Below are 27,142 nucleotides of genomic sequence, written 5' to 3'. Positions count from 1 at the left end.
CAGTACAAGAGATTCTTGTGGAACTATTGTTGAGGATGTGGGAACACCCCTTTTCAGTTCCTCCCATTAAAAGGAAGGCAGACACAATTTATCTCATCCAGAAGGCTCTCAGATTCAACAAGCATCAGCTGCCACACCAATCAGTAATGGTCGAATCTGCTCTCAAGAAGGTCAAGCACACTCAGACCTATTCCTTGCTACCCCCTGGGAAAGATCAAAGGGCCATGGATTGGTGCTGTCCAGCGTGTGGTAGGTATTTAAATTTTCCCTTCATGCAGTTGATTCCCGGAGAGTTGCCTCTTGGTGACCAACGTCCATCGACCGCTCACTAGCTACTTTTTATGGCATTGTCCGGTTTTCATCGATTTCCCCCCCCCCCCCCCCAGTGCCCGCGAACCTTGTCGATTACTGATCCACATGAGGTCTGTATCCTGTGCCTGGGGGCATCGCATGACATCCAAGGGTGCCATCTGTGTGACCAGATGACTCACAAAGGCTGTCATGCCCGGATGGATAAGATGGAAAAGCCTTTTGCCAGAAAGTCTGATCCATCTACTCTGGCATTAGGGGCGTCGACATCTAGGGGCCGAGGGGACCCTCTCATGAGAGAGGAGCCGGTATTAGGCCATCTGCAGTGTCGTCACACTCAATGACATCAGAAACTTCACCTTTCTCAGCTCCAGGAAAAGATCGGGTTGAGCACCGAGGGAAGTCCCACATGCATCATCACCAATCACCATCGGTGCATGGCTCCTGGACTGGTGCAGCATCGATGACTGCCATGCCACCACTGAAGCAACCCCATGGAGAAGAGGCATCATCCTCTTTCAGACCAAAGAGTCCAAGGTGTTCCCCACTGGTTGCAGCATCACCGAGAAGGCATCACCGAGGAGGCTCTGGTGACGCCTCCTCTTCCTCCTCCTCCTCCTCCATCCATCTTAACTACAGCATATTTTCAGGAGTTGGACTGCAGGGTTCAGCAGGTGGTGTTCTGAGCCCTGAGGGTTAACGAGCCGCCGTTGGCAGTGATCCCCATGCCAGTGCCATATCCTGCACTGTCTCTCTTGGTGCCCCTGATAGAGCATCTAGACATCCTTCTGAGCGTACTTTTGACACAGCAGGTCCCCGGGGGACCATCAGGGCCCTTGTGGCCCTTAGTGCCATGGCCAAGGCTCCCCGATCCCATTCCTGGACCATCGGGGATCTCGGAGCCATCAATGCCCTGGAGCCGTCAATGCCCACGGTGCCCTTGATGCCAAAACTAAGAGGATTGGTTGGGCAGGGACCCTCTACACCAGTCCCCAAGGGACCTTAGTGAGGAGGAGGAGACCCCATATCATCCCTGGGAAGATGACACATCCAAATCTTCCTCGGAGCACTTAGGTAACCTTTCCGAGCCGTCCCCGCCAGATGAGCGGCATCGGTCTCCCCCAGAGGATCTTTCCTTTGTGGGCTTCAACCAGACTGTGGCCGAGGCCATCTTGTTCCAGCTCCTCACTGAAGAGGATGTTCGGCACAAAATGCTGGTACAATGCTTGGCACAAAATGCTGGCATCAACAAACTGGAGGTCCTCCAATTTGTTGATGCCCCAAAGGATATAGTTGCTGTCCCAGTCCATGAGATCTTCAAGGAACTTCTCCTTAGGATCTGGGAGCACCATGTGTCTGTTCCTCATGTCAATCGGAAGGCGGACACCATTTTCCTGATGCAAAAAGCCTTGGGCTTTAAGAGGCGCCACCTCCTGCACCAGTCTGTGGTGGTGGAGTCTGCCTTCAAGAAGGCCAAGCACTATTGCAGCCTTGCCTCTGCCCCGCCAGGTTGAGACCACAAGGGCCTTAGATGTTGGGCGCTATGCTCATTGCCCGTATTGCATCTTACCAACTATATATGACCCAATACCACCAGAACCTGTGGAAACAGGTCCAGGAATTGTCAGAGCTCCTGCACCAGCAGCAGCAGGATGCTTTCATGGCAGTAGTGCAGCAAGGCCTGGAGGCAGGCAAACATGACGTTTTTGAAATGGCAGCAAGTGTGGCTGCAGCGAGCATTCGTGCCCACAGAATGGCCTGGCTTCGTGCCTCGGACCTTCGACCAGAGATCCAGGAGAAGCTGGCAGATTTACCCTGTACCGGGGAGAATCTCTTTGGAGATAAAATTAAGGATACAGTGGCCCAGTTAAAAGACCACCACGAGACCCTGCAACACCTCTTAGCGAGTACCTCAATCAGGAAAACTGCTGTCCTCAATCAGGAAAACCTTGCAATAGAGCTCCAGAAAGTTTTTACTGCCAGAGAAAGTATACCCTCCTGCCTCTTGCACGTGCCAGCTCTCGGGGGTCGCTCACGTCAACAGTGGACCCCAGGCCTCAACCCACCCCTCAGCAAAGCCCTGCTATGGGGTTTTGACTACGGGTGAGGGAGCATGTGTCAGATTACCATATCCTCGGCCCCCTGCCAGCTTTCGGGATCACTCATGTCAACAGTGGATCCCTAGGCCTCAACCCGCTCCTCAGCAAAGCTCTACTATGGGGCCAACTATGTCTATTTGCGGACCTCTGGCCCAGCATTACGTCAGACCAGTGGGTTCTCACCATCGTTCACCGAGGGTTTCGGATGAACTTCAGGGATGTCCCGTGGACTCTCCCCCATGTCCATCGTGAGATCTGTCCTCTCATCAGGAAGTGCTTATGACAGAGTTTTCCACCCTACTAATGGCAGGAGCTGTCAAAACCATCCCCCGCCCTCGCCAGAAGGGCCGGGGGTTCTACTGTTGGTACTTCCTGATACCAAAGAAAACAGGGAGCCCTGAAATGACTGCGGCCCTATTCTTGATCTGAGGGCCTTGAACATGTTTCTTCAAAGAGAGAAGTTTAAGATGGTCACTTGGACACCCTGATCCCTCTCCTACAAAAAGACTGGCTCTGCTCCCTCGACCTAAAGGATGCCTACGCCTACATCGAGAGCTTCCCCAGCCACAGGAAGTATCTCCGCTTTCTAGTGGGCAAGGAGCATTTCCAATACCGTGTGTTGCCCTTCAGCCTTGGTTTGGTTCCACAGGTCTTCACCACGTGCCTGGAAGTTGTGGGGGCACACCTGCGCCAGCAAGGAGTGTACATGTTTCCCTGTCTGGACGATTGGTTAATCATAATTTACACCCAGCAGGAGGTGCTCGGTCCCTGACGCTAACTGCTCATATGCTGCAATCTCTCAGCCTATCTCCACATCTGGGCATTATTGGAGCCAGACTGGACACAGTTCAGGCCAAGGCATTTCTGCCCCACAACTGAGCACTTGCCCTGGCATCACTAGCAGGATTGGTCTGCCGCAGTCGTCAGGTTTCCATTCACCTGTTGCTCTCTCTTCTGGGTCACATGGCTGCATCTGTTTATGTTACCTCATTCGCCCGTTTGTGATGCGCCATGCTCGATGGACCCCTGCACTCTCAGCGGCTGCAGGCAACCCAGGACCTCAACGCACGTGTCTATATCACACAGCCTCTTCAGGCCTTCTGTCTTGGTGGGAAAATCTCTTCAATCTGGAGCGGGAAAATAAGAATATAAGAAATTGCCATGCTGGGTCATACCAAGGGTCCATCAAGCCCAGCATCCTGTTTCCAACAGAGGCCAAACCAGGCCACAAGAACCTGGCAGATAACCAAGCACCAAGAAGATCCCATGCTACTGATGCCAGTAATAGCAGAGGACATTCCCTAAGTCAACTTGATTAATAGCAGTTAATGGACTTCTCCTCCAAGAACTTATCCGAACCTTTTTTAAACCCAGCTACACTAACTGCACTAACCACATCCTCTGGCAACAAATTCCAGAGCTTAATTGTGCATTGAGTGAAAAAGCATTTTCTCAGATTAGTCTTAAATGTGCTACTTGCTGACTTCATGGAGTGCTCCCTAGTCCTTCTATTATCCAAACGTGTAAATAACCTATTCACATCTACTCGTTCAAGACCTCTCATGATTTTAAAGACCTCAATCATATCCCCCCTCAGCCGTCTTTTCTCCAAGCTGAACAGCCCTAAGCTCTTCAGCCATTCCTCATAGGGGAGCTGTTCTATCCCCTTTATCATTTTGGCTGCACTTCTCTGTATTTTCTCCATCGCAACTATATCTTTTTTGAGATGTGGCAACCAGAATTGTACACAGTATTCAAGGTGCGGTCTCACCATGGAGCGATACAGAGGCATTTTGACTTTTGTTTCAAGCACCAGATTGTGCTAACCACCAATGCATCCGCCCTAGGTCGGGGGGGGGGGGGGGGGCACATATGCATAGCCTTCATACACAGGGTCAATGGACGGCACAAGAAGCTCACTACCAGATCAACTTCCTGGAGCTCCAAGCGATCCACTACGTTCTCTGGGCATTTAGGGATCGTTTGTCCCCCAAAGCTGTCCTGATCTAAACGGACAACAGGTTGCAATGTGGTACATCAACGGGCTTCTTCCTCCTTTGTTAGAAGGCAGTGCAGATATGGTCCTGGGCCCTATCCCAAGTGATTTACCTGGCTGGGATGGAAAATGTGGTGGTGGCCCGCCTAAGTCGGGCATTCCGACCACACGAGTGGTCGCTGGACCCCTCGGTAGCGGACTGGATCTTCTGCCTGTGGGGAAAAATGGATGTGAATCTCTTTGCTTCCCCTTGCAACAGCAAAGTTAGCCACTTCTGTTCCCTGTACAGGAGCGAAGGGAAGCCAGCCTTGGACGCCTTTGCCCACTCCTGGGAAAAGGGTCTTCTGTATGCATATTCTCCGCTAGTAATGAAGACTCTCATGAAGCTTCAGCAGGACAAGGGGTCTATGATCCTGTTGGTCCCGTATTGGCCAAGGCAAGTCCCGTTTTGGCCAAGGCCCGTATTGGCCAAGGCAAGTCTGTTTTCCAATCCTGCAGGACCTGTCAGTCAGAGTGCTCATCCATCACCTAGATAGGATTTTAGACAGTACTGGGGAGGAGCCGGCTGTCTTGGTACATGTGGGCACCAACGACATAGGAAAATGTGGGAGGGAGGTTCTGGAAGCCAAATTTAGGCTTTTAGGTAGAAAACTTAAATCCAGAATCTCCAGGGTAGCATTCTCTGAAATGCTCCCTGTTCCATGTGCAGGTCACCAGAGGCAGGCAGAGCTCCGGAGTCTCAATGCATGGATGAGGCGATGGTGCAAGGAAGAGGGATTCAGTTTTGTTAGGAACTGGGGAACCTTTTAGGGAAGGGGGAGTCTCTTCCGAAGGGATGGGCTCCACCTTAACCAGGGTGGAACCAGACTGCTGGCGCTAACCTTTAAAAAGGAGATAGAGCAGCTTTTAAACTAGAACAAAGGGGAAAGTCGACAGTCACTCAGTAGTGCATGGTTTGGAGAGAGGTATCTTCAAAGGATACTAATGATGCATTAGAATTAGAGCATCCCAACAGTGAGGTTCCAATAATAAGAACAGTAGTCCAAGTGCCTGTAACTAAAAACTCACCTGAGCTAAAACATTCTAACTTATTCCTATCAATTAAAAATCAAAACAAAACACAAACTTTGAAATGTTTGTATGCTAATGCCAGAAATCTAAGATGTAAGATGGGAGAATTAGAATGTATAGCAGTAAATGATGACATAGACTTAATTGGCATTTCAGAGACATGGTGGAAGGAGGACAACCAATGGGACAGTGCTATACCGGGTTACAAATTATATCGCAATGACAGAGAGGAGCACCCGGGAAGCGGTGTGGTGCTTTATGTCCGGGATGGCATAGAGTCCAACGGGATAAACATCCTGCACGAGACTAAATGCACTATTGAATCTTTATGGGTAGAAATCCCTTGTGTGTCGGGGAAGACTATAGTGATAGGAGTATAATAACGTCCACCTGGTCAAGATGGTGAGACTGACAGTGAAATGCTAAGAGAAATTAGGGAAGCTAACCAAATTGGTAGTGCGGTAATAATGGGAGACTTCAATTACCAGAGTACCCTGGTGCAAGAAAAATTGTATCACCACCAAAAATTCCACAAAGTCTTTTAATGAATTGCATTAAAAGACTTTGTGGAATTTTTGGTGGTGATACAATTTTCTTGCACCAGGGTACTCTGTTACTTGCGTATGTGCAAGGCTTTTTTGCTTCGGTTTTTTCTGGATAGACTTCAATTACCCCAATATTGACTGGGTAAATGTATCATCGGGACACGCTACAGAGATAAAGTTCCTGGATGGAATAAATGATAGCTTTATGGAGCAACTGGTTCAGGAACCGACGAGAGAGGGAGCAATTTTAGATCTAATTCTCAGTGGAGAACAGGATTTGGTGAGAGAGGGTTAATGGTGGTGGGGCCGCTTGGCAATAGTGATCATAATATGATCAATTTGATTTAATGACTGGAAGGGGGACAGTAAGCAAATCCAAGGCTCTCGTGCTAAACTTTCAAAAGGGAAACTTTGATAAAATGAGAAAAATAGAAAAAAACTGAAAGGAACAGCTACAAAACGAAAAATGTGCAAGAGGAGTGGTCATTGTTAAAAAAATACCATCCTAGAAGCACAATCAGATGTATTCCACACATTAAAGAAAAGTGGAAAGACGGCAAAAACGATTACCGGCATGGTTAAAAGGGGAGGTGAAAGAAGCTATTTTAGCCAAAAGATCTTCATTCAAAAATTGGAAGAAGGATCCAACAGAAGAGAATAGGATAATGCATAAACGTTGGCAAGTTAAATGTAAGACATTGATAAGACAGGCTAAGAGAGAATGTGAAAAGAAGTTGGCCGTAGAGGCAAAAACTCACAGTAAAAACTTTTTAAAATATATCCGAAGCAGAAAGCCTGTGAGGGAGTCAGTTGGACCGTTAGATGATCGAGGGGTTAAAGGGGCACTTAGAGAAGATAAGACCATTGGGGAAAGATTAAATGATTTCTTTTCTTCGGTATTTACTGAAGAGGATGTTGGGGAGGTACCCATACTGGAGAAGGTTTTCATGAGTAATGATTCAGATGGACTGAACCAAATCACGGTGAACCTAGAAGATGTGGTAGACCTGATTGACAAACTTAAGAGTAGTAAATCACCTGGACCGGATGATATACATCCCAGAGTTCTGAAGGAACTAAAAAATGAAATTTCAGACCTATTAGTAAAAATGTGTAACCTGTCATTAAAATCATCCATTGTATCTGAAGACTGGAGGATAGCTAATGTAACCTCCATATTTAAAAAGGGCTCCAGGGTGATCCGGGAAACTACAGACCGATTAGCCTGACTTCAGTGCCAGGAAAAATAGTGGAAAGTATTCTAATAATCAAAATCACAGAACATATAGAAAGACATGGTTTAATGGAACAAAGTCAGCATGGCTTTACACAAGGCAAGTCTTACCTCACAAATCTGCTTCACTTTTTTGAAGGAGTTAATAAACATGTGGATAAAGGTGACCCTGTAGATGTAGTGTACTTGGATTTTCAGAAGGCATTTGACAAAGTTCCTCATGATAGGCTTCTAGGAAAAATAAAAAGTCATGGGATAGGTGGCGATGTCCTTTCATGGATTACAAACTGGCTAAAAGACAGGAAACAGAGAGTAGGATTACATGGACAATTTTCTCAATGGAAGGGAGTGGGCAGTGGAGTGCCTCAGGGATCTGTATTGGGACCCTTACTTTTCAATATATTTATAAATGATCTGGAAAGAAATACGACAAGTGAGGTAATCAAATTTGCAGATGATACAAAATTGTTCAGAGTAGTTAAATCACAAGCATATTGTGATAAATTGCAGGAAGACCTTGTGAGGCTGGAAAATTGGGCATCAAAATGGCAGATGAAATTTAATGTGGACAAGTGCAAGGTGATGCATATAGTGTTGCGGTCTCCACCGCTTCCCCCCGCTCAGGGCTCAAGCCTGCCTACCTCTGCTTCAGGAATCGCCACGTTCTGCCCGCTCTGGACCCCGGGGGCTTCTCTCACTCCACGTGGCAGCCGCCATTACGTGCCTGCTTCTCCTCCGTCTCGCGCACGCGCGCGAGGACGCCCGTCTTGAGCGCTCATCGCCCGGAAGCCTGGCCCCGCCCGTGCTGCTGACGTCACGCCCAAGTCCTGATATAACCGGCGCTCAAACTCTCTCTCATTGCCTTGCAACGAGGTTCACAACTGCATAGTTGTTCTTAGTTGCGTTCCTGGTGATCTCCACGTTTCCTGCTTCTGACTCTGGTTTGCTTCTGACTCCGCTTCAGCCTGCTGCCTGCCTCTGACTCTGGTTTGCTTCCGACTCCGCTTCAGCCTGCTGCCTGCCTCTGACCTTGGTTTGCTTCCGACTCCGCTTCAGCCTGCTGCCTGCCTCTGACCTTGGTTTGCTTCCGACTCCGCTTCAGCCTGCTGCCTGCCTCTGACCCTGGTTTGCTTCCGACTCCGCTTCAGCCTACAGCCTGCTTCCGCTCCGGTTTGCTACAGACTCCGCTTCAGCCTACAGCCTGCTTCAGCTCCGGTTTGCTACAGACTCCGCTTCAGCCTATAGCCTGCTTCAGCTCCGGTTTGCTACAGACTCCGCTTCAGCCTACAGCCTGCTTCAGCTCCGGTTTGCCACAGACTCTGCTTCAGCCTACAGCCTGCTTCAGCCTCCGGTTTGCTACAGTTTCCGCTGCCGCCCGCTGCCCTGTCTTCAGCTGGCCCTCGGCTCTGTACAGCTGGTTCCCTGCCTCCCGGGTACCTTGGACTTCCTATCATTCCTGCTCACTCTGGTCCCGGCCTAAGGCCACCCCTGCCTCTGGACTTTCTGTCTATACTCCAAGTCCCGAAGTCCCAGTGCCCTACGGGCTCCTCCTGGGGGTTCCTGGTTCCCGGGTGAACACCTTCTGCCTGTGGCTCCGCCTCCCGGCCTACCCCATCATCCTAGGTAGGCCGGCCCAAGGGTCCACCACCTCGCCTGCAGTGTCCGACTGCAACATATAGGGAAAAACAACCCATGCTTAGTTACACAATGTTAGGTTCCATATTAGGTGCTACTACCCAAGAAAGAGATCTAGGCGTCATAGTGGATAACACATTGAAATTGTCGGTTCAGTGCGGCAGTCAAAAAAGCAAACAGAATGTTGGGAATTATTAGAAAGGGAATGGTGAATAAAACGGAAAATGTCATAAAGCTTCTGTATCGCTCCATGGTGAGACCGCACCTTGAATACTGTGTACAATTCTGGCCGCCGCATCTCAAAAAAGATATAATTGCGATGGAGAAGGTACAGAGAAGGGCGACCAAAATGATAAAGGGAATGGAACTGCTTCCCTATGAGGAAAGAATAAAGAGGTTAGGACTTTTCAGCTTGGAGAAGAGACGGCTGAGGGGGATATGATAGAGGTGTTTAAAATCATGAGAGGTCTGGAACGGGTAGTTGTGGATCGGTTATTTACTCTTTCGGATTATAGAAAGACTAGGGGACACTCCATGAAGTTAGCATGTGGCACATTTAAAACTAATTGGAGAAAGTTCTTTTTCACTCAACGCACAATTAAACTCTGGAATTTGTTGCCAGAAGATGTGGTTAGTGCAGTTAGTATAGCTGTGTTTAAAAAAGGATTGGATTAAGTTGACTTAGGGGCGGATTTTCAGAGCCCTGCTCGCGTAAATCCGCCCAAAACCGGGCGGATTTACGCGAGCAGGGCCCTGCGCGCCGGGAAGCCTATTTTACATAGGCCTCCCGGCGCGCGCAGAGCCCCGGGACTCGCGTAAGTCCCGGGGTTCTCGGAGGGGGGCGTGTCGGGGCGTGTCGGGGGGGCGGGCCCGGTCGTCGCGGCGTTCCAGGGGCGTGTCGGCAGCGTTTGGGGGCGGGTACGGGGGCGTGGCTACGGCCCGGGGGCGTGGCCGCGCCCCTCCGTACCCGCCCCCAGGTCGCGGCCCGGCGCGCAGCAGGCCCGCTGGCGCGCGGGGATTTACGTCTCCCTCCGGGAGGCGTAAATCCCCCGACAAAGGTAAGGGGGGGCTGTAGACAGGGCCGGGTGGGTGGGTTAGGTAGGGGAAGGGAGGGTAAGGTGAGGGGAGGGCAAAGGAAAGTTCCCTCCGAGGCCGCTCCGATTTCGGAGCGGCCTTGGAGGGAACGGGGGGGAGGCAGCGCGGGCTCGGCGCGCGCAGGCTATACAAAATCGATAGCCTTGCGCGCGCCGATCCAGGATTTTAGTGGATACGCGCGGCTCCGCGCGTATCTACTAAAATCCAGCGTACTTTTGCTTGAGTCTGATGCGCAAGCAAAAGTAGGCTGATCGCGCTTCTTTTAAAATCTACCCCTTAGATAATAACCACTGCTATTACTAGCAACGGTAACATGGAATATACTTAGTTTTGGGGTACTTGCCAGGTTCTTATATCCTGGATTGGCCACTTTTGAAAACAGGATGCTGGGCTTGATGGACCCTTGGTCTGACCCAGTATGGCATGTTCTTATGTTCTTATGACCTCCACCTATCTGATCATGCAGGATCGGGGCAGGCTGTGCCATCCAAATCTCAGATCATTAGCTCTGATAGCCTGGAGGATGTTGAGAGGCTAGTCCTGAAGTCCCTCGACCTCTCTGATGATGTAGCTTCAAGAAAGCCTTCAACCAGGAAGTCTTACATGCTCAAGTGGAGGAGGTTCTCCATCTGGAATGGAGATCATGGTTTGGATCCATTCACCTGCCCCATGCCGCAGTTGCTAGACTACTTGTAGTAACTCTCAGAAGCTGGCCTGAAGATCAACTTAGTCAGGGTCCACCTGAGTGCCATCAGTACTTACCATCAAGGTATTGGTGGTACGCCCATCTCTGTGCAGCCCATAGTAGGGCAATTTTTGTGGGGGTTGCTTCAGATGAAGCTCCCCATGCATCCTGGGACCTCAACGTGGTGTTATTGCGGCTCATGCGTGACCCGTTTGAGCCTATGTACACCTGTGATCTGAGGTACCTAACCTGGAAGGTTCTTTATCCCAGGACAAGAAGGATGCTAGTCCTCACATATGGGTGACATCAGTAATGGAGCCCTATGTACGGAAAACTTCTTTCAAAGTTTCTATGAAACTTTTGACTGGCACCAGAGTGCCTACTGAGCATGCCCAGCATGCTATGATATTCCCTGCCACAGGGGTCTCCCTGCAGTCTTCTTTTTTCCGCGGAGCAGTTAGCCTCGCAGTTCCTAGGAGTCCTGTGGAGAATTCTCCACAACTTTAAAATTTCAAAAAGTTTAGAAAACTTCTACCACAAGGGTCTCTCCTTAGTATACCATCGCGGTAAGTTTTTTACCTTCTTTCGCGGTTCAGTTCCGCTTTTTCACCGAGTTTTAGTCCTTGGTCATTGGTCGTCGACGGCTGTCCGGCCCACAATGGCTACAGGCTTCAAAAAGTACCCTAAGTGCACTAGGAACATGTCCATTACCGACCCTCATCAGGATTGTGTGCTCTGTCTTTGTCAGGATCAGGATGTTAAGGCTTGTCCCTTATGTGCCACCATGACATCGAAAGGCCGTCGCCTCCGTCTCGAGAAAATGGAACAATTGTTCAAAATACAGCTCTTGCCTGCACCATCTTCTTCAGCACAATCGTCTCTGGCTGGGTCGATTCGAAAGGTGGTGTTGAAAAAGCGTCTACCAGGTGAGCCGGGAGATGCTCCTTTTTCCTCCCCCTCTCCATCGTCAAGGGCATCGACATCCGGTAGTGAAAAAGCCCGGGAAAAGGAGAAGCATCACCATCGGCATCGTAAGCCGCATACGGCGACTACCGCCCCGATTCCCGGTGAGCCATCGACAGAAATCGGATTGACAACTAAGAAACCTCGGCTCGAGGTTCAGGCTTCGGAGCCGTCGACAGGGCGATCCCCGCCGATTCTGGCACAGGGAACCGTACCTTCTCAGGGCTCTAAGGAGGTACCGGCATCGCCAATACCACCTCCCCCTATGGGTGCTCTGTTCTCACCATCCATGCAGGCGGAACTTGATGTCTACATACGTCAGGCGGTATGGGAAGCATTCCTCGAGGCGATACCGAGGCCTCAACCTTCTATGCCAGCGATGCCATTGACACCGACTCCGGTACCGACGGGGATATCGCCCCCGATGCCGATGACACCGCCCGTTCCGGCACCGGTACCCTCGATGCCGATTCCGGCCATTCCACTACCACCACCATCGATGCCGTCGATGCCGATTCCGCCTATTCCTGCGCATGGACCGCTGATGCCGTCGATGCTGATTCCGATGCCAGCACCGATGAAACCATCAATGCCAGGTCAAGAAGTCTCCATTTTCCAGCCTCTCATGGATAAATTGGACACCTTAATCCAGGTTTTCTCTAGTACACCTCATGATGTGGATCAGGATCCACTTCCAGATCCATTACCTGGTCCTTCTGGCGTTCTCCCACCTATGAGACCAAAATCACCACAGCTTCCTGAGATTCCCTTCAAACCTCTCAGACCATCAGGTCACCCAGTGGACACTGGTACTGACTCAGAGGTAGATGTCTCATCTGATGAAGATATGTTATCTCAACCTTCACCACCGGAGGATAGGAGGAAATCGCCTCCGGAAGATCTTTCCTTCTCCAACTTCATCAAAGAAATATCAGAAACCATAACATTCTCACTTCTTTCTGAGCTAGATACCAGACAGAGGACATTAGAGGTGCTACAGTTCGTAGATCCTCCTAAAGAGATATTAGCTATTCCAGTACACGAAGTCCTTCAAGAGCTCATGTACAGGATGTGGGAACACCCTGGATCAGTGGCTGCAGTTAACAAGCGTGCAGATGCCACATATCTCGTCCAACCCATACCCGGCTTTCAAAAATCTCAACTACCACATCAGTCGGTGGTAGTTGAATCAGCCCAGAAGAAGGCCAAGAGGCTTAAAACACATGCTTCCACACCTCCAGGAAAGGACAGTCGTTTCCTGGACAGTTTAGGAAGAAAGATTTTTCAGGGTGCAATGCTGGTTTCAAGGATTAACTCTTATCAATTATTCATGAACCAGTATCAGCGCAATTTATGGAAACAGGTAGAAGGTCTCACTCAAGAACTTCCAGAACAGTTTCAAGAGGGTTTCTTCAGTCTCGTGCATAAAGGCCTAGAAGCAGGCAAGCACGAAGTGAGAGCCACATATGACAGTTTCGAGACGGCTTCTCGGTTATCAGCCTCAGGTATTACGGCTCGCAGATGGGCTTGGCTAAAATCTTCTGAACTAAGGCCAGAAGTCCAAGAGAGGTTGGCCAACCTACCTTGTCTCGGTGAAAACCTATTTGGGGACAAGGTCAAGGAGGCAGTGGCGACCATAAAAGACCACACAGAAACCCTCAAACAGCTGTCACTGATTCCTCAGGAGACACATCAAACTTCTAGGAAGCCTCCTAGAAGAGAAGTAAGGAGACCTTACTATCGTCCTCGGCAATACTATCCTCCAGCAGGCCGAACCAGGCAACCACGCCCCACTCAGCGTTCTCAGGTTCGACAGAGGCCTACTAGGCCCCAACCGCCTGCTTAGACTACATCTACATCAGGCTTTTGAAATTCAACCAGAGAGCAGAAGTCCCTATCAAAATCCTCTTCCACACTTACCAGTCGGAGGTCGCATAACTTATTACCATCACACTTGGACCTCCATCACAACAGACCAATGGGTACTCTCAATTACAGCTCAAGGGTACCGATTGGATTTTCTCACTGTACCAAACGAAAATCCTCCTCTTTCATCTTGGACAGTGAATCATCACTCCAAAATCCTACAAGCAGAATTATCTACCCTTCTGAGAGCCAGGGCCATAGAACCAGTTCCCAGACCTCAGTGGGGCAGAGGATTCTACTCCCGACATTTCCTCATTCCAAAGAAAACTGGGGGTCTACGTCCAATCCTGGATCTAAGAAATCTCAACAAATTTATCAAAAAAGAAAAATTCAGGATGGTATCGTTAGGCACCATGCTACCTCTTCTTCAAAAAGGAGATTGGCTCTGCTCTCTGGATCTTCAAGACACCTACGCTCACATTCCCATCTTTCCTCCTCATCACCAGTACCTGCGATTTCTGGTTGAAGGACAACACTTTCAATACCGAGTGCTCCCATTCGGCCTAGCCTCAGCACCTCGAGTGTTCACAAAGTGTCTTGCAGTAGCGATGGCACATCTTCACAAACAAAGAGTGCATGTATTCCCTTACTTGGACGACTGGCTCATCAGGAGTCAGACACAAGACGGAGCTCTCAGTTCCCTCAAGCTCACAGTCAACTTGCTTCACTCCTTGGGATTTCTCATCAACTACCAAAAATCCCAATTCACACCATCTCACCTGTTACAATTCATAGGTGCAGATCTAAACACCATCATAGAAAAAGCTTTTCTTCCAAGAGACCGTGCTCAAACACTCATTCTCCTGGCGCACTCTATTCGCAATCAGTCTCGAGTTACAGCTCATCAGTGCCTCACCCTACTCGGACACATGGCCTCCACAGTTCACGTCACTCCCATGGCCAAACTGACCATGCGTCTAATGCAATGGACACTCAAAAATCAGTGGATTCAAGCCATTCAACCATTGTCCACTCCCATTCAGATAACGCAAGATCTGAGTTCTTCCCTTCTCTGGTGGACATCAATGAACAACTTGCTCAAAGGCCTACCTTTCCAGCAACCAGTTCCACAAGTGACTTTAACTACAGATCCATCCACCTTAGGTTGGGGAGCACACATTGGTCATCTAAAGACACAAGGCACGTGGACAAAACTCGAAGCCTCCTTTCAAATAAACCTCCTGGAGCTTTGAGCTATACGCTATGCACTACATGTGTTCAAGGACTGCCTTTCACACAAGACTGTTCTGATCCAAACGGACAACACAGTAGCTATGTGGTACATCAACAAACAAGGGGGAACAGGTTCCTACCTCCTTTGTCAGGAAGCAGCACAGATTTGGGACTGGTCCCTGACGCACTCAATTTTTCTACGGGCCACTTACCTAGCGGGCATCCACAACGTAGTAGCGGATCGCCTCAGCCGTCAGTTCCAACCACACGAGTGGTCCCTAGATCCAGCGATAGCAACCAAGATCTTTCAACGCTGGGGTCAACCAACAATAGATCTCTTTGCATCCCATCTGAACTACAAAGTGAACAATTACTGCTCTCTCCTCCGGCAGCAGAACAGCCTACCAAGGGACGCCTTTGCTCGCCATTGGAATTCAGACCTGTTATATGCGTATCCACCGATACCACTCATAGCCAAAACTCTAGTGAAGCTACAACAGGACAAGGGGACCATGATACTCATAGCCCCATATTGGCCTCGACAAGTATGGTTCCCCACACTTCTAGATCTCTCAGTCAGGGATCCAATTCGCCTGGGAGTAGCTCCCAATCTCATAACTCAGGAACAGGGTCAGTTGCGCCATCCCAACCTTCACTCTCTGTCCCTGACAGCATGGATGTTGAAAGCTTGATCTTACAACCACTCAGTCTTCCAACCATTATATCTCAAGTGCTGATAGCTTCACGTAAACCTTCCACTAGAAAAAATTATTCCTACAAATGGAAACGGTTTACTTTGTGGTGCACTCAGAAAGCTCTAGATCCTTTCACTTGCCCCACTAACTCACTACTGGATTACCTATACCATCTCTCAGACTCTGGTCTTAAGACTTCAGCTGTCAGAGTACATTTGAGTGCAATCTCAGCTTACCATAACAAGCTGGGAGACGCACCTATCTCTACACAGCCTCTCGTCAGTAAATTATGAGAGGCCTAATTAACATTAAACCTCCAGTTCATTTCCCAAGCATACAATGGGACCTGAACGTGGTATTAGCCAGGCTTATGCGTTCTCCTTTCGAACCCATAGATACCTGTGACCTTAAATATCTAGTCACATACGAACCTTTTACAAAGTTCCTACATGACAGCTTGGTCCTCCGTACTCATCCCAAATTCCTTCCAAAAGTAGTCACAGAATTTCATTTGAACCAATCCATAGTTCTACCAACATTCTTTCCTAGGCCTCATTCCCACCAGGGAGAAAGAGCCTTACACACCTTGGACTGTAAACGTGCGCTATCCTTCTACTTAAATCGCACTACAGTCCAAAGGAAATCCAGTCAACTATTTGTATCCTATGATCCAAACAAACCAGGTAGAGCAGTGGGTAAACATACTTTGTCAAACTGGTTAGCAGATTGCATACAGTTTTGTTATGAGAAAGCAGGTCTTACTCTTCAAGGGTGAGTAAAAGCACATTCAGTCAGAGCAATGTCAACCTCAGTAGCACACCTTCGCTCTGTACCTATTCTGGACATTTGCAAAGCAGCAACATGGAGTTCTCTTCACACCTCTGCAGCTCACTACTGTTTAGACAAAGAAGAAAGACAAGATTCAGCATATGGACAATCTGTCTTAAAGAACTTGTTTCCAGTGTAATCCCAACTCCTTCTACAACCAACCTGCTGTGATCTTCGGCTGATTCATTTCAACAACAATACTTCACTGTTGCCTCAATATCAAATGATTCAGCCTCTAGCTTGCTAATCACCCATATGTGAGGACTAGCATCCTGCTTGTCCTGGGATAAAGCAAAATTGCTTACCTTGTAGTAGGTGTTATCCCAGGACAGGACGATGTAGCCCTCACGAAACCCACCCGCCACCCCGCGGAGTTGGGTCCGATACGTTTTATTATTTTATTTTTTGGCTAACGCTTATTGCTACAAAACAGACTGAAGGGAGACCTCTGTGGCAGGGAATATCATGGCATGCTGGGCATTCTCAGTAGGCACTCTGGTGCCAGTCAAAAGTTTCATAGAAACTTTGAAAGAAGTTTTCCGTACATAGGGCTCCATTACTGATGTCACCCATATGTGAGGATTACATCCTGCTGTCCTGGGATAACACCTATTACAAGGTAAGCAATTTTGCTTTTCCTCATGGTGGTCACTTTGGCTCGCAGAATTAGTGAACTTTAGGTGTTGGTGATGTATTCGCCCTATACGAAGTTCTTTCATGATAGGGTGGTCCTGCGTACTCACCCCAAGTTTCTGCCTAAGGTGGTGACTGATTTTCATCTTAATCAGTCTATTATTCTCCCCACCTTTTTCGCAAGACCTCATTCTTACCAAGGTGAACGGGCTCTACACAGTTTGGAATGTAAGAGGGCTTTGGCCTTCTATCTTGAACGCACTGCAGGCCACAGACAGTCCACGCAACTCTTCATATCCTTTGACAAGAAAAGAATGGGTGGTGTGGTGGGCAAACAAACTCTGTCCAACTGGCTGGCAGACTGCATCACCTTCTGCTATGCCCAGGCAAACCTTCAGCTTGGAGGCCGCATTAAGGCTCACTCATGGTGAGAGCCATGATGGCATCGGTAGCCCACTTACAAGCGGTTCCCATTGCCGAAATCTGCAAAGCCACAATGTGGAGTTCCCTACACGTTTGCTGCTCACTATTGCTTGGACAAGGATGGTCGAAATGACAGTAACTTCAGCCAATCTGTCCTTCGTAACCTCTTCCAGCCTTAAAAACCCAACTCTCCCTGCCTAGGGCCCATTGTTTGGGTTCATGCTGTATCCCTGTGCTACCAACAGCACCACAGTTATTTTTGTGCTCGTTGGCACCTGCTTCGGTGTCCGTTGGTCACCAGCCTTACCGGGAGCAGCCTGTAGCTTGGTATTCATCCATTTGTGAGGACTACTATCCTCCTTGTCTTAGGAGAAAGCAGAGTTGCATATCTTTAACAGGTATTCTCCTAGGACAGCAGGATGTTAGTCCTCAGTAAACCTGCCTGCCACCCCGTGGAGTTGGGTTCTCCTGTGTTTTGTTATTTTATTTTTTTGCTTGTGAATTCTATGTTACGAGACTGAAGAGGGACCCTGCGTGGATGCGCATATAGTGGCATGCTGGGCATGCTCAGTGTGCCAGTCAAAGACCTAGAAACTTTGACAAAGGTTGTCTGTGCCGGGCTCCATCTGATCATGTCACCCATCTGTGAAGACTAACATCTTTCTCTCTTAGGAGATAACCTATTACAGGTAAGTATCTGTGCTTTCCACCCGAGAAGAATACTATCCTCTGCCTCCTCAACCCCGTTAGCAATAGCAGGACCCTTGTAGCCATCCCAGGCAACAGAGGGCCCAAAGCTCCATCCAATGCCTCAGTCAAGACCAGGGATGGGGTTTTGACTGGATTGTAGGGAGCATAGTCACATCTACCATAGCCGGGGTGGTGGACCCTTTGGTCGGGGGAAGGCTGCTGTTTTATTTGAACTGGTGGCCCAGTGTAACTTTGGACCAGTGGATTCTTGCCATCATCCGCAGAGGGTACAGATTAAACTTATTGAGTAACCCACCAAATTGCCCCCTGAATCTTTTTTGGGGACCGGTAACACATTAGGAGTTACTTCTTGTGGAGCTCTCCTCCTTTTAACAGCCAAAGTGCTTAAGCCTATTCCACCATGGCAAAGAAGGTGAGAATTCTACTCCCGGTACTTCCTGATTTCAAAGAGAACAGGGGGATTCCATCCAATCCTAGACCTAAGGGCCTAAAAAAGTTTCTAAAAAAGGAAAGGTTCAAGATGGTTTCTTTGGGCACTTTGATCCCCTTCCTGCAAAAAGGGGACTGACTATGCTCCTTCAATCTGAATGTGCACACCCACATCGAAATCTTCCCCAGCCTCTGGAAGTACTTCCAATTCATAGTGGGAAAACTGCACTTCCAATACTGTGTTCTGCCGTTTGGGCTAGCATCAGCCCCTCATGTTTTCAAGAAATTCTTAGCAGCTGTGCGTGTGCATCTTTGCAGATTGGGAGTCCACATTTTCTCTATCTAGGTGATTGGCTGGTCAAGAGCACCTCTCAGGCAGAGGCCAAAGCATCCATGCATCGGCCATCTGGGTGCTTGAGTCATTAGGATTCTTTATCAAATACCCCATTGCATCTCAGCTCATCACTTCGATTGGAATTCATTGGAGCCCTACTAGACACAGCTTAGGCTAAGGCCTTCCTGCCCTGGCAACGAGCCATCACACCGATGACCATCACAGCAGACGTTCAGAGGAACCAGCAGGTATCAGCATGGCACATGTTGAAGCTGCTGGGCAATATGGCTGCAATGGTACATATCACTTCCATGGCATGTTTACACATGTGGAAACCCAAAGCTGAATGGACCATAAGATCCTAGTGGCACCAGGCCACTCAGGATTTTCAGGACTGTATCATAGAAACATAGAAACATAGAAATGACGGCAGAAGAAGACCAAACGGCCAATCCAGTCTGCCCAGCAAGCTTTCACACTTATAGTTTATAGTTTATTGTTTTTTTATATACCGCCGCATTGGCCATAGCCTTCACAGCTGTTTACAATTAAAAAACAAATAATGAAATACAGTAAATACATTCAATAATAAGAGATAACAACTTATTTTTTTCTCATACTTATCTGATACTCTTGGCCTTCATTAGTAACTTTTTGGTTCTATTTACCTTCCACCCCCACCACTGATGTAGAGGGCAGTGCTGGAGCTGCATCTAAGTGAAGTATCCACATCACTCCACCACTCCAGGACTCTTTTTCCTGGTTGTGGGAAATTTCCAAGCAGAACAGGGGGTTTCCTTTCAAAGTCCTCTGGTCCAGATTGCATACAGGCTCACAAGATATACAAATGCTCTCGCATACACCCACACAGCCTCTCTCCTAATCAAACACATCCATACAACACAAGTCTCAATCTATCTTACTTACACATGCACACACATGCTCTTAGAGTCTCCTCCTTTCTTCCTTGGACTGTGGCAAGATGGGCTCCGCCATGGCCGCTTGTCTCTTCAGATCTGCTGGACCTACTCTTCTGGCTATGGTGGGATGGGCTCCACTATATGCCACTGGGCCTTCTCTTCCTTCTAAGACAAGATGGAATACACTGTGGCCATGCTTCTCTTCAGGCCCAGCCGGGCCTACGTTTCCGGCTGCGACAGGATGGGCTCCACCATGGACATTCTTGTGTTCAGACCCTGCTGGGCCTTGTCTTCTGGCCACAACGGGATAGGATCCACTGCAGCCATGGCCCTGCTGAGCCTTCTCTTCTAGCTGGAACAGGATGGGCTCTGCCATGGCCTTCTTTTCAGACCCCGCCAGACCTACTCTTCCAGCCACAATGAAATGGGCTTCAGCATGGCCAATCTTCTTTTCAGGCCTCACCAGCTCTTCTCTTCCAGCCACGATGGGATGAGCAATGCCATGGCTATGTCTCTCTTCAGGCCCCACTGGGCCTTCTCTTCTGGCCACAGGCATTTAGGTACCATGTCTGTAGCAAGGTGAGGTGGCTGAAGCAGAAGAATTTTGGAGGGACACTATCTGCCACTCTCCAGAGTTTGCCACCTGAAGCGACCACCTCACTTCACCTCATGAGTGGTGGATTGCTAGACCAGACTCCTCCTTAGCATAGTTGCAATCTTTTTTGGCCTGGGTATTTGGCACCTTCAAAATCTGGTGCCCTAGCAATTGCCTCTGTTGCCTATGCCTAAATGTGGGCCTTCAGAAAGTATCTAGTAACCAGTGAAACTGACTGAGAAAAATATTGAATTATGAAGTTTACCCTTGAAGCAGTAAATTGTATGAAAATGGAACTGCAACAATAGCAAAGTATTTTTGCATTTATTGGGAATTTTATGCACAGGTAAAAGCTGTTATAGAAATACCAATCAGATGACTTGGGGGTAGCTTGGGAAAGTCAGTGTATTAAATGACAATTTTCAGCGTATGAAGTAACCCTTTTCAATTTTATACCTGAATCTTTATGTTGAAAACACAAATATAAAATTATAAGTTTAGATGTTGAGGGTCTTTTTTGTTATGTTAGTATTTTTATACCATTTGCTCATAGGTTGTTGAGTTTGGATCCAGTCAAATTATATCACAACATGGAAATGCTCAAAGGGGCGGATTTTAAAAGCCCTGCTCGCGTAAATCTGCCCGGATTTACGCGTTTAGGCGCGCCAGCAGCCCGCTGGCGCGCGGGGATTTACTTCTCCCTCCGGGAGGCGTAAATCCCCCGACAAAGGTAGGGGGGGGTTTAGACAGGGCCGGGGGGTGGGTTAGGTAGAGGAAGGGGAGGGCGAAAGAGAATTCCCTCCGAGGCCGCTCCGATTTCGGAGCGGCCTCGGAGGGAATGGAGGTAGGCTGCGCGGCTCGGCGTGCGCCGGCTACACAAAATCGGCAGTCTTGCGCGCGCCGATCCAGGATTTTAGCAGATACGCACGGCTACGCGCGTATCTACTAAAATCCAGCGTACTTTTGTTTGCGCCTGATGCGCCTACAAAGGTACACGAAGGCACACTTTTTTAAAATCTACCCCAAATGTTCCATGCATGGCTGCTGTTCAGTGATCAGGGGAAATGAAGATAGAATCTTAAAGAATATAAAAAAATGAAACAGCCCACTTTAAATTAATAAAGGGTGAATATTAATCATTGCTCTAAACATCTTTGAAATTTTGGACAGCATTCTTTTGTATCTGTTCTATAACCCTCTTGGGACCTGATTCATCAAGACACCGGATGGGAGAGAATGTACATGGTACATTTTGCAATTAATTCAGAATGCAGCCATTAGGATGATATTTAGTTTATAGGAATGTGTTGGTATTACCCACTTTTTGAAGGATCTGCATTGGCTGCCTGCCGTATAATAGATCAAATTCAAATTGTTGGCATTAATTCATGTCAATACATGTTGCTACATTCTGTAAGAAAAATATTGTAAAAAGCTATCTAACAAATTGTTCATTATGTTCAGCGTCGCAAAGTTTGTTAACTGTGCGTGCACTGTCTACTGCTTATTTGATGACCACTAGAACCATAAAGGTAGATTTTAAAACGAGCACACGTCTGCCCATTCACACTCGTATACTTTGGAATTTTTTATTAAGCACATGCTTACACGTGTATATTTAAAATGCACCAACTGTGCATAAGTATGCTCCTAATTTTAAGAGGTTACTTGAGCACAACTAGCTTGCATGTGTCTTCCATAGGAACTTATTGGCTTTTATGCGTGTATGTCAGCAAATTTTACAAAATGCTCATGCAAGGCATAGTCCCAGTTTTGCAATTAGTTCACCAGTTTGTCCAGTTATTAGTAAGGTCTTTCAGACCTCTCTAATTCTTCAGCCTACTGGTCCTCCAGTTGACCCGGACCCCTTACCCTTTTCTACAAACCCTAAAACTCAAGATCTACAGACCTGCTCCTCATCAGGAGCAGCAGTAAAATTACACGGATATCTAATGTAAGTGCACTGCAGGTTTCAGTTTTAAAATTCGGAATTACACGCACAAGTCTTGGCTCTGCCCCAGAATACCCATGCCCGCCCATACCCTGCCCCATTTCCGGTCCCTTATTCTTTACGTGCGCACGGATACATATGAGCATATTTTATAGCTTTTTAAAATCTGAGTTGCTTGCAAGCAGCCCACATACACATGCATATGGGCATTTTTGCACGAGCAACACTTTTAAAATCAACCTAAAAGCTTTTTCTATACTAGGTCCAAAGCTTTAGAATTCTCTGCCAATCCAGATTACTTATGTTTTAGAAAGAAGATGAAGACATTGTTTGTAGAGACGTTTAATAAAATTTGTCTTTGTTATATTATTGTTTATTGTTTTAATCTGTTTGTATTTTGTAATCCACATTGATTATATGGAAATGTAGAATATAAATGAAATGTAATTAATTAGTCAGGCCTTGTGATTTATGGCCATTTCTGCTTGTGAAAGTAAATATGATAAAATGGTGGAATAAAGATGCTTATATTTTAATTATTTTAAATCTTTACCTTTTCACAATAAACAGTCCCCTTGACAAGATGGATAAGGACTAGAGAAGGAGTGAAGAAGAAGCACGGAAATGTTATGATGGAAGAGGAAGCTTTTTGCAATTACATTCCAAGATCGGTGAAGGCACCATGTTTCTATATTAGCATAAAACAAAACAAAACTAAAATGTGCACTGACATTTTATTCTGTAGTTATTTATGTTTTTATTACTGCACTTTATATTAAAGCAAATCATTAAATAGAATTTTCAAAATGAAGCATGGCTTGAATTTCCTTTTTAGTTTGCATTCATTTATTTTAACTCATTGCCCTCTTCATAATAAGTCATTTCTGTGAATAAAGCAGTGTGCAGAGCGAGGTGGGCTCTTTGAAAATTATCCTCTCTTAATGTGGGTAAAATTCCACCTATTCTACAATGTGTTGGAGGCATTCCCATGATTGTGGCCAGAAAAAGTATCAGCAGAAAAAGGCACAAGTCTCTGCCAGTACTCTGAATACTCATTCAAACTCTGCAGGTAAAAAGTATCTGTGGAGTTACCATCTGCACAGGCAGTTTGATGATTGTTCCCCTTATAGTAGTGAGGGTTTTAATAATTTTTCCCTTGATTTTCATGGATCTTACTGGCAAGAGGATAAGTTATCCAGCCAAAGTTAGCTCTTGGATATTTAGCAAGAGAAACGTCCCACTGAACGTACTGGCCTAAAGTTATCCGGCTATGTTTTAAAATAACTGTAAATAAGGGTTGAAGAAATAAACATATATAAAATAATAATTACGTGCCCTATGTCTGGGGCCAGGGAAGCCCTACAATGATGGCCCGTTGATGTGCTGGGGCTAGGGAGGCCCGAAGGAAGTGCCCTGATGTTCTTTTTTGTTTTGGAAGTAGCTCAGTACAGAGGCAGCCTCCTGCTGCTGGCGGCATCAAGCCGTGAGTGAAAAGGAAAGCGGTGATAAGCTGCAATGTGGGTGGAGCTAGCCGCTCCAAGGAATACCCCTCAATGCAGCAGAGAGCCACGAACAGGAAGAGCCCGGCCACTCCAAGGATTCCCCCCTCCCCAACAAGGCAGTACCGCAATTAAAAAGAAATGTGACGGTCAGCCATGAAAGGAGGCAGATAAAACCACGGGAGCTTGGGGAGCTCCCGACGGCCTGAAGGGTCGCAGCATTTTTTAAAAAGTAAAGCCCCAGCGTATTAGATGTGCAGACCAAGGAACCCTTGCTGATGTCAGGGATGATGTTAGCGAGAGGCTGTCCTAGAAAGTACCTGAGGGGGAAGTACATTTTTTAAAAATAAAAGACAAATAAATGATTTTAAAAATTCAAAAAGGTGGAAATTTTGTTGGCTCCCACAGTAAATTCAGTCCCCAGGAAGCACCCTGGCAAACCCGGCACCAATAAGTTTAATAAACCTTCTCTTTTTAATAAAATTAATTTATTTGACGGTGTTGTTCTGGGTTACGGTTACAGTAACCTGTCCACATTTAGAATTTGGAGTCAGAAGTGAATATTAATAGAGTTATCCCACCCAGTTTCCTCAGGTGTTCCTTTGATTAAAAAGTGGTAAAAACACATCAGTAACAGGTTTGGTGGTGGTGGTCACCAGGTAGGATTATACAAACATTGTTAAAACCTTTGGTTTGGGAAAAAATGTTTATTATGTAAGTTAAAAATAGAATACATTTTAAAAGTGGTTAAAATAATATGGTCATGAAAAGTCACAGGTCATTACATTTATTTGGAAGCTAACCTGAAAATTTGGTGTGGTTTAAAACTACGTTCGAGCAGTTTTTGTTTGGTTTCATTTTAACTACCGTAATTTTCCCTATTCATTTTAATGGTCTGTGCTAAAAGTGGTCAAAAATGAAATCTGTCCGGCTCTCAAAGAGGAAAAATAACTCCTTAAGCCATCCCATAGCCAATGCTGTGGCAATGCCATACCAATGCTAGACCATCTTAGGGGCCGATGCAATAAAAACTGCAGAAAGGTCAGCATCCACTTTCGTAACATGCGCATGGCCCCTGCAAGGCAGGACGCCATGCTATAACCAAATTAGGGGGTCACCGTGGCTGCCGGTTATGAAGACCGATGCTGATAAACTCGATGTCGATTTTCATAACTGGCCGTCTACCATGTGCACGTTAGGAAAGCGGGCGCTGACTTTTCAGTGCCCGCTTTCCGCGTTTTTTATTGCATTGGCGGCCATTTTCATTACTGGCAGATGGCCGGTTATGAAAACCGATGCTGAGGTTACCAGCGTCGGTCTTCATAAATCCGCGGTCTGCCGAGGTATTTTTTTTTACTTAAGAAAAGAAGTACAGAAAAGCAGTTTTTTCTGCTTTTCTGTACTTCTTTTACCTGTGACCAGCTATTAACGCTTGCTCCAGGCAGGCATTAATAGCTGAGCGTAAAATGTGCGTCCGAGATGCACACTTTTGTTTTTTGCATGTGGAGTGAATGAGTAATAGCCTTATTCACAGGCATTTGCATGTGATGAGCGCTATTGCATTCACTCCGCATCCGACGCGGGTTAAATAGGCGCTAATCCCCCTATTGCATTAGAGGGTGGATTAGTGCCTATTTAACACGCATCGGAGTGCAGGTTATACAGTGCGCTCGGCTGAGCACACTGTATTGCATTGGCCCCTTAGTGTCTATACAAAGTAGTTGAGTGATTAGATCTGAATAGCAATACTAAATTAAGGCAAAGCACAGGAAGATTTAAGAAGTAAATTGCATAAAAAGAATGATTTGAGCTTACTAAAAATTCTTTTCAAAGCTGTTTTCTATAACCAAGGGTTTTTTTCCTGAAATAGAAAAGTACTATTTCCTAAAAATTTCATCAGAGGAGTAAGGATTTCTACTGAGGATTTTCAGAGAGCACATTGTGAAATTGTAATTAGAGCTGAGCTGGAGACTGAAGGGGAGAGACCAGAGAGTTCCTGATACAGAGGCCTTTTGAGTGGAAGAGCACCCAAATACTTTAGGAAACACTAGTTTTATGTATGACAGTGTGTGAAAGTGGTGTTTATTGCAATTCAAATCCTATCTGAGGTAAGAAATTAGTTAAAATTAAGGTTAATTCTCTGACCTGCAGTATTTTGTCAGTGTTAATATTCAGTTAGATGTGAGAAAAGTGGATGACTGATGGTCTGATTCTGAGTTGATTTAACTAAAATACATTCTTCCTCAGAGAAGTATTTTATAAAGGTCCACAGACTTCAAATTGTAGATAAAGGTGTTGCAGTGTGGATCACAGGACCCGTAGATAAAGTACTTCAGAGTTGTTTCCTTAGAGGAAAAATCTTTGAAATAATATGGAATATAAAAAATCCCATAACTTGTTCAGTCTTTTCTGGCAAATTGAAGAGTGGAATGTGAGAGAGAGAATCATCATTTAATACTTCTCTATTAGTTCTCACAAAGTCTGCATAAGATAAGGCTGATATATTTATCTTTTGATTTCTGTTAGCAAGCACTTCAGTCTCAATTAGACAACATAAGCTAGCAACATCGTAGACTGCGGAAGACTGGCAGTGTAAGCAAGTAAGCATTATTGATTTGATTTGAGTTAGCATAGTAAGTAAACCACTGTATCCCGAGACTTCGTGATCAAGAGTGGTAGTCCAGGATCTACTCTGTAGAGATGTGAATCGTGTCCTCGATCGTCTTAACGATCGATTTCGGCTGGGAGGGGGAGGGAATCGTATTGTTGCCATTTGGGTTTTAAAAATATCGTGAAAAATCGTTAAAATCGTGAGCCAACCCCCTAAAACCCCCTAAAACCCCTGGAACCCCCGCTGAACGACCTCCTGCAGTCGATCTCCTGCCGGCACCATTTTCCGTACGGAAAACGATTCGCGGCAAGAAATCGCTTCCTGAACCCCGCTGGACTCCCAGAAACTTTTGGCCAGCTTGGGGGGGCCTCCTGACCCCCACAAGACTTGCCAAAAGTCCAGCGGGGGTCCGGAACGACCTCCTGCATCGAATCGTTTTTGTCTATGGCCGCCGTCATTTTGCGGCGGCCATTTTGCAAAATGGCGCCGGCTGAAGACAAAAGGATTCAATTGAGGGGGCCGTTCCGGACCACCGCTGGATCCCCAGGTAATTTAAAGCATTTGGGGGGGTTCGGGAGGGTGGGGGATTTAATTTAAAGGGTCGGGGGTGGGTTTTAGGGGGTTTTAGTGTGCCGGTTTTCCTGCCCTCCCCCTTCCCCCGATTTACGATTTTTTAACGATAAATCGGGGGAATTGGTATTGTATCGTGGCGCTAACGATTTTTGACGATTTAAAATATATCGGACGATATTTTAAATCGTCAAAAAACGATTCACATCCCT

General features: G+C 46.9%; 1 protein-coding gene across 4 annotated transcripts in view; it reads left to right on the top strand.

The window, feature by feature from the left end:
* LOC115092720 (disintegrin and metalloproteinase domain-containing protein 9-like) overlaps positions 1 to 23,061 on the top strand; it is a 978,865-nt gene extending 955,804 nt beyond the window's left edge. For 2 of the 4 annotated variants that reach the window (XM_029603963.1, XM_029603962.1), the window contains exon 19: positions 22,821 to 23,061. In XM_029603963.1, coding sequence (XP_029459823.1) covers positions 22,821 to 23,029 — 209 coding nt within the window. In that variant the 3' untranslated portion in view covers positions 23,030 to 23,061. The remainder of the gene's footprint in view (positions 1 to 22,820) is intronic. The other 2 variants (XM_029603965.1, XM_029603964.1) reach the window with 2 other exon arrangements.
* Positions 23,062 to 27,142: the final 4,081 nt, after the last annotated feature.

This window comes from Rhinatrema bivittatum, chromosome 5, assembly GCF_901001135.1.
Source record: "Rhinatrema bivittatum chromosome 5, aRhiBiv1.1, whole genome shotgun sequence".
Taxonomy (NCBI): domain Eukaryota; kingdom Metazoa; phylum Chordata; class Amphibia; order Gymnophiona; family Rhinatrematidae; genus Rhinatrema; species Rhinatrema bivittatum.
Note: the sequence above shows the minus strand (reverse complement) of the source record. Positions and strands in the feature narration are given on the sequence as shown.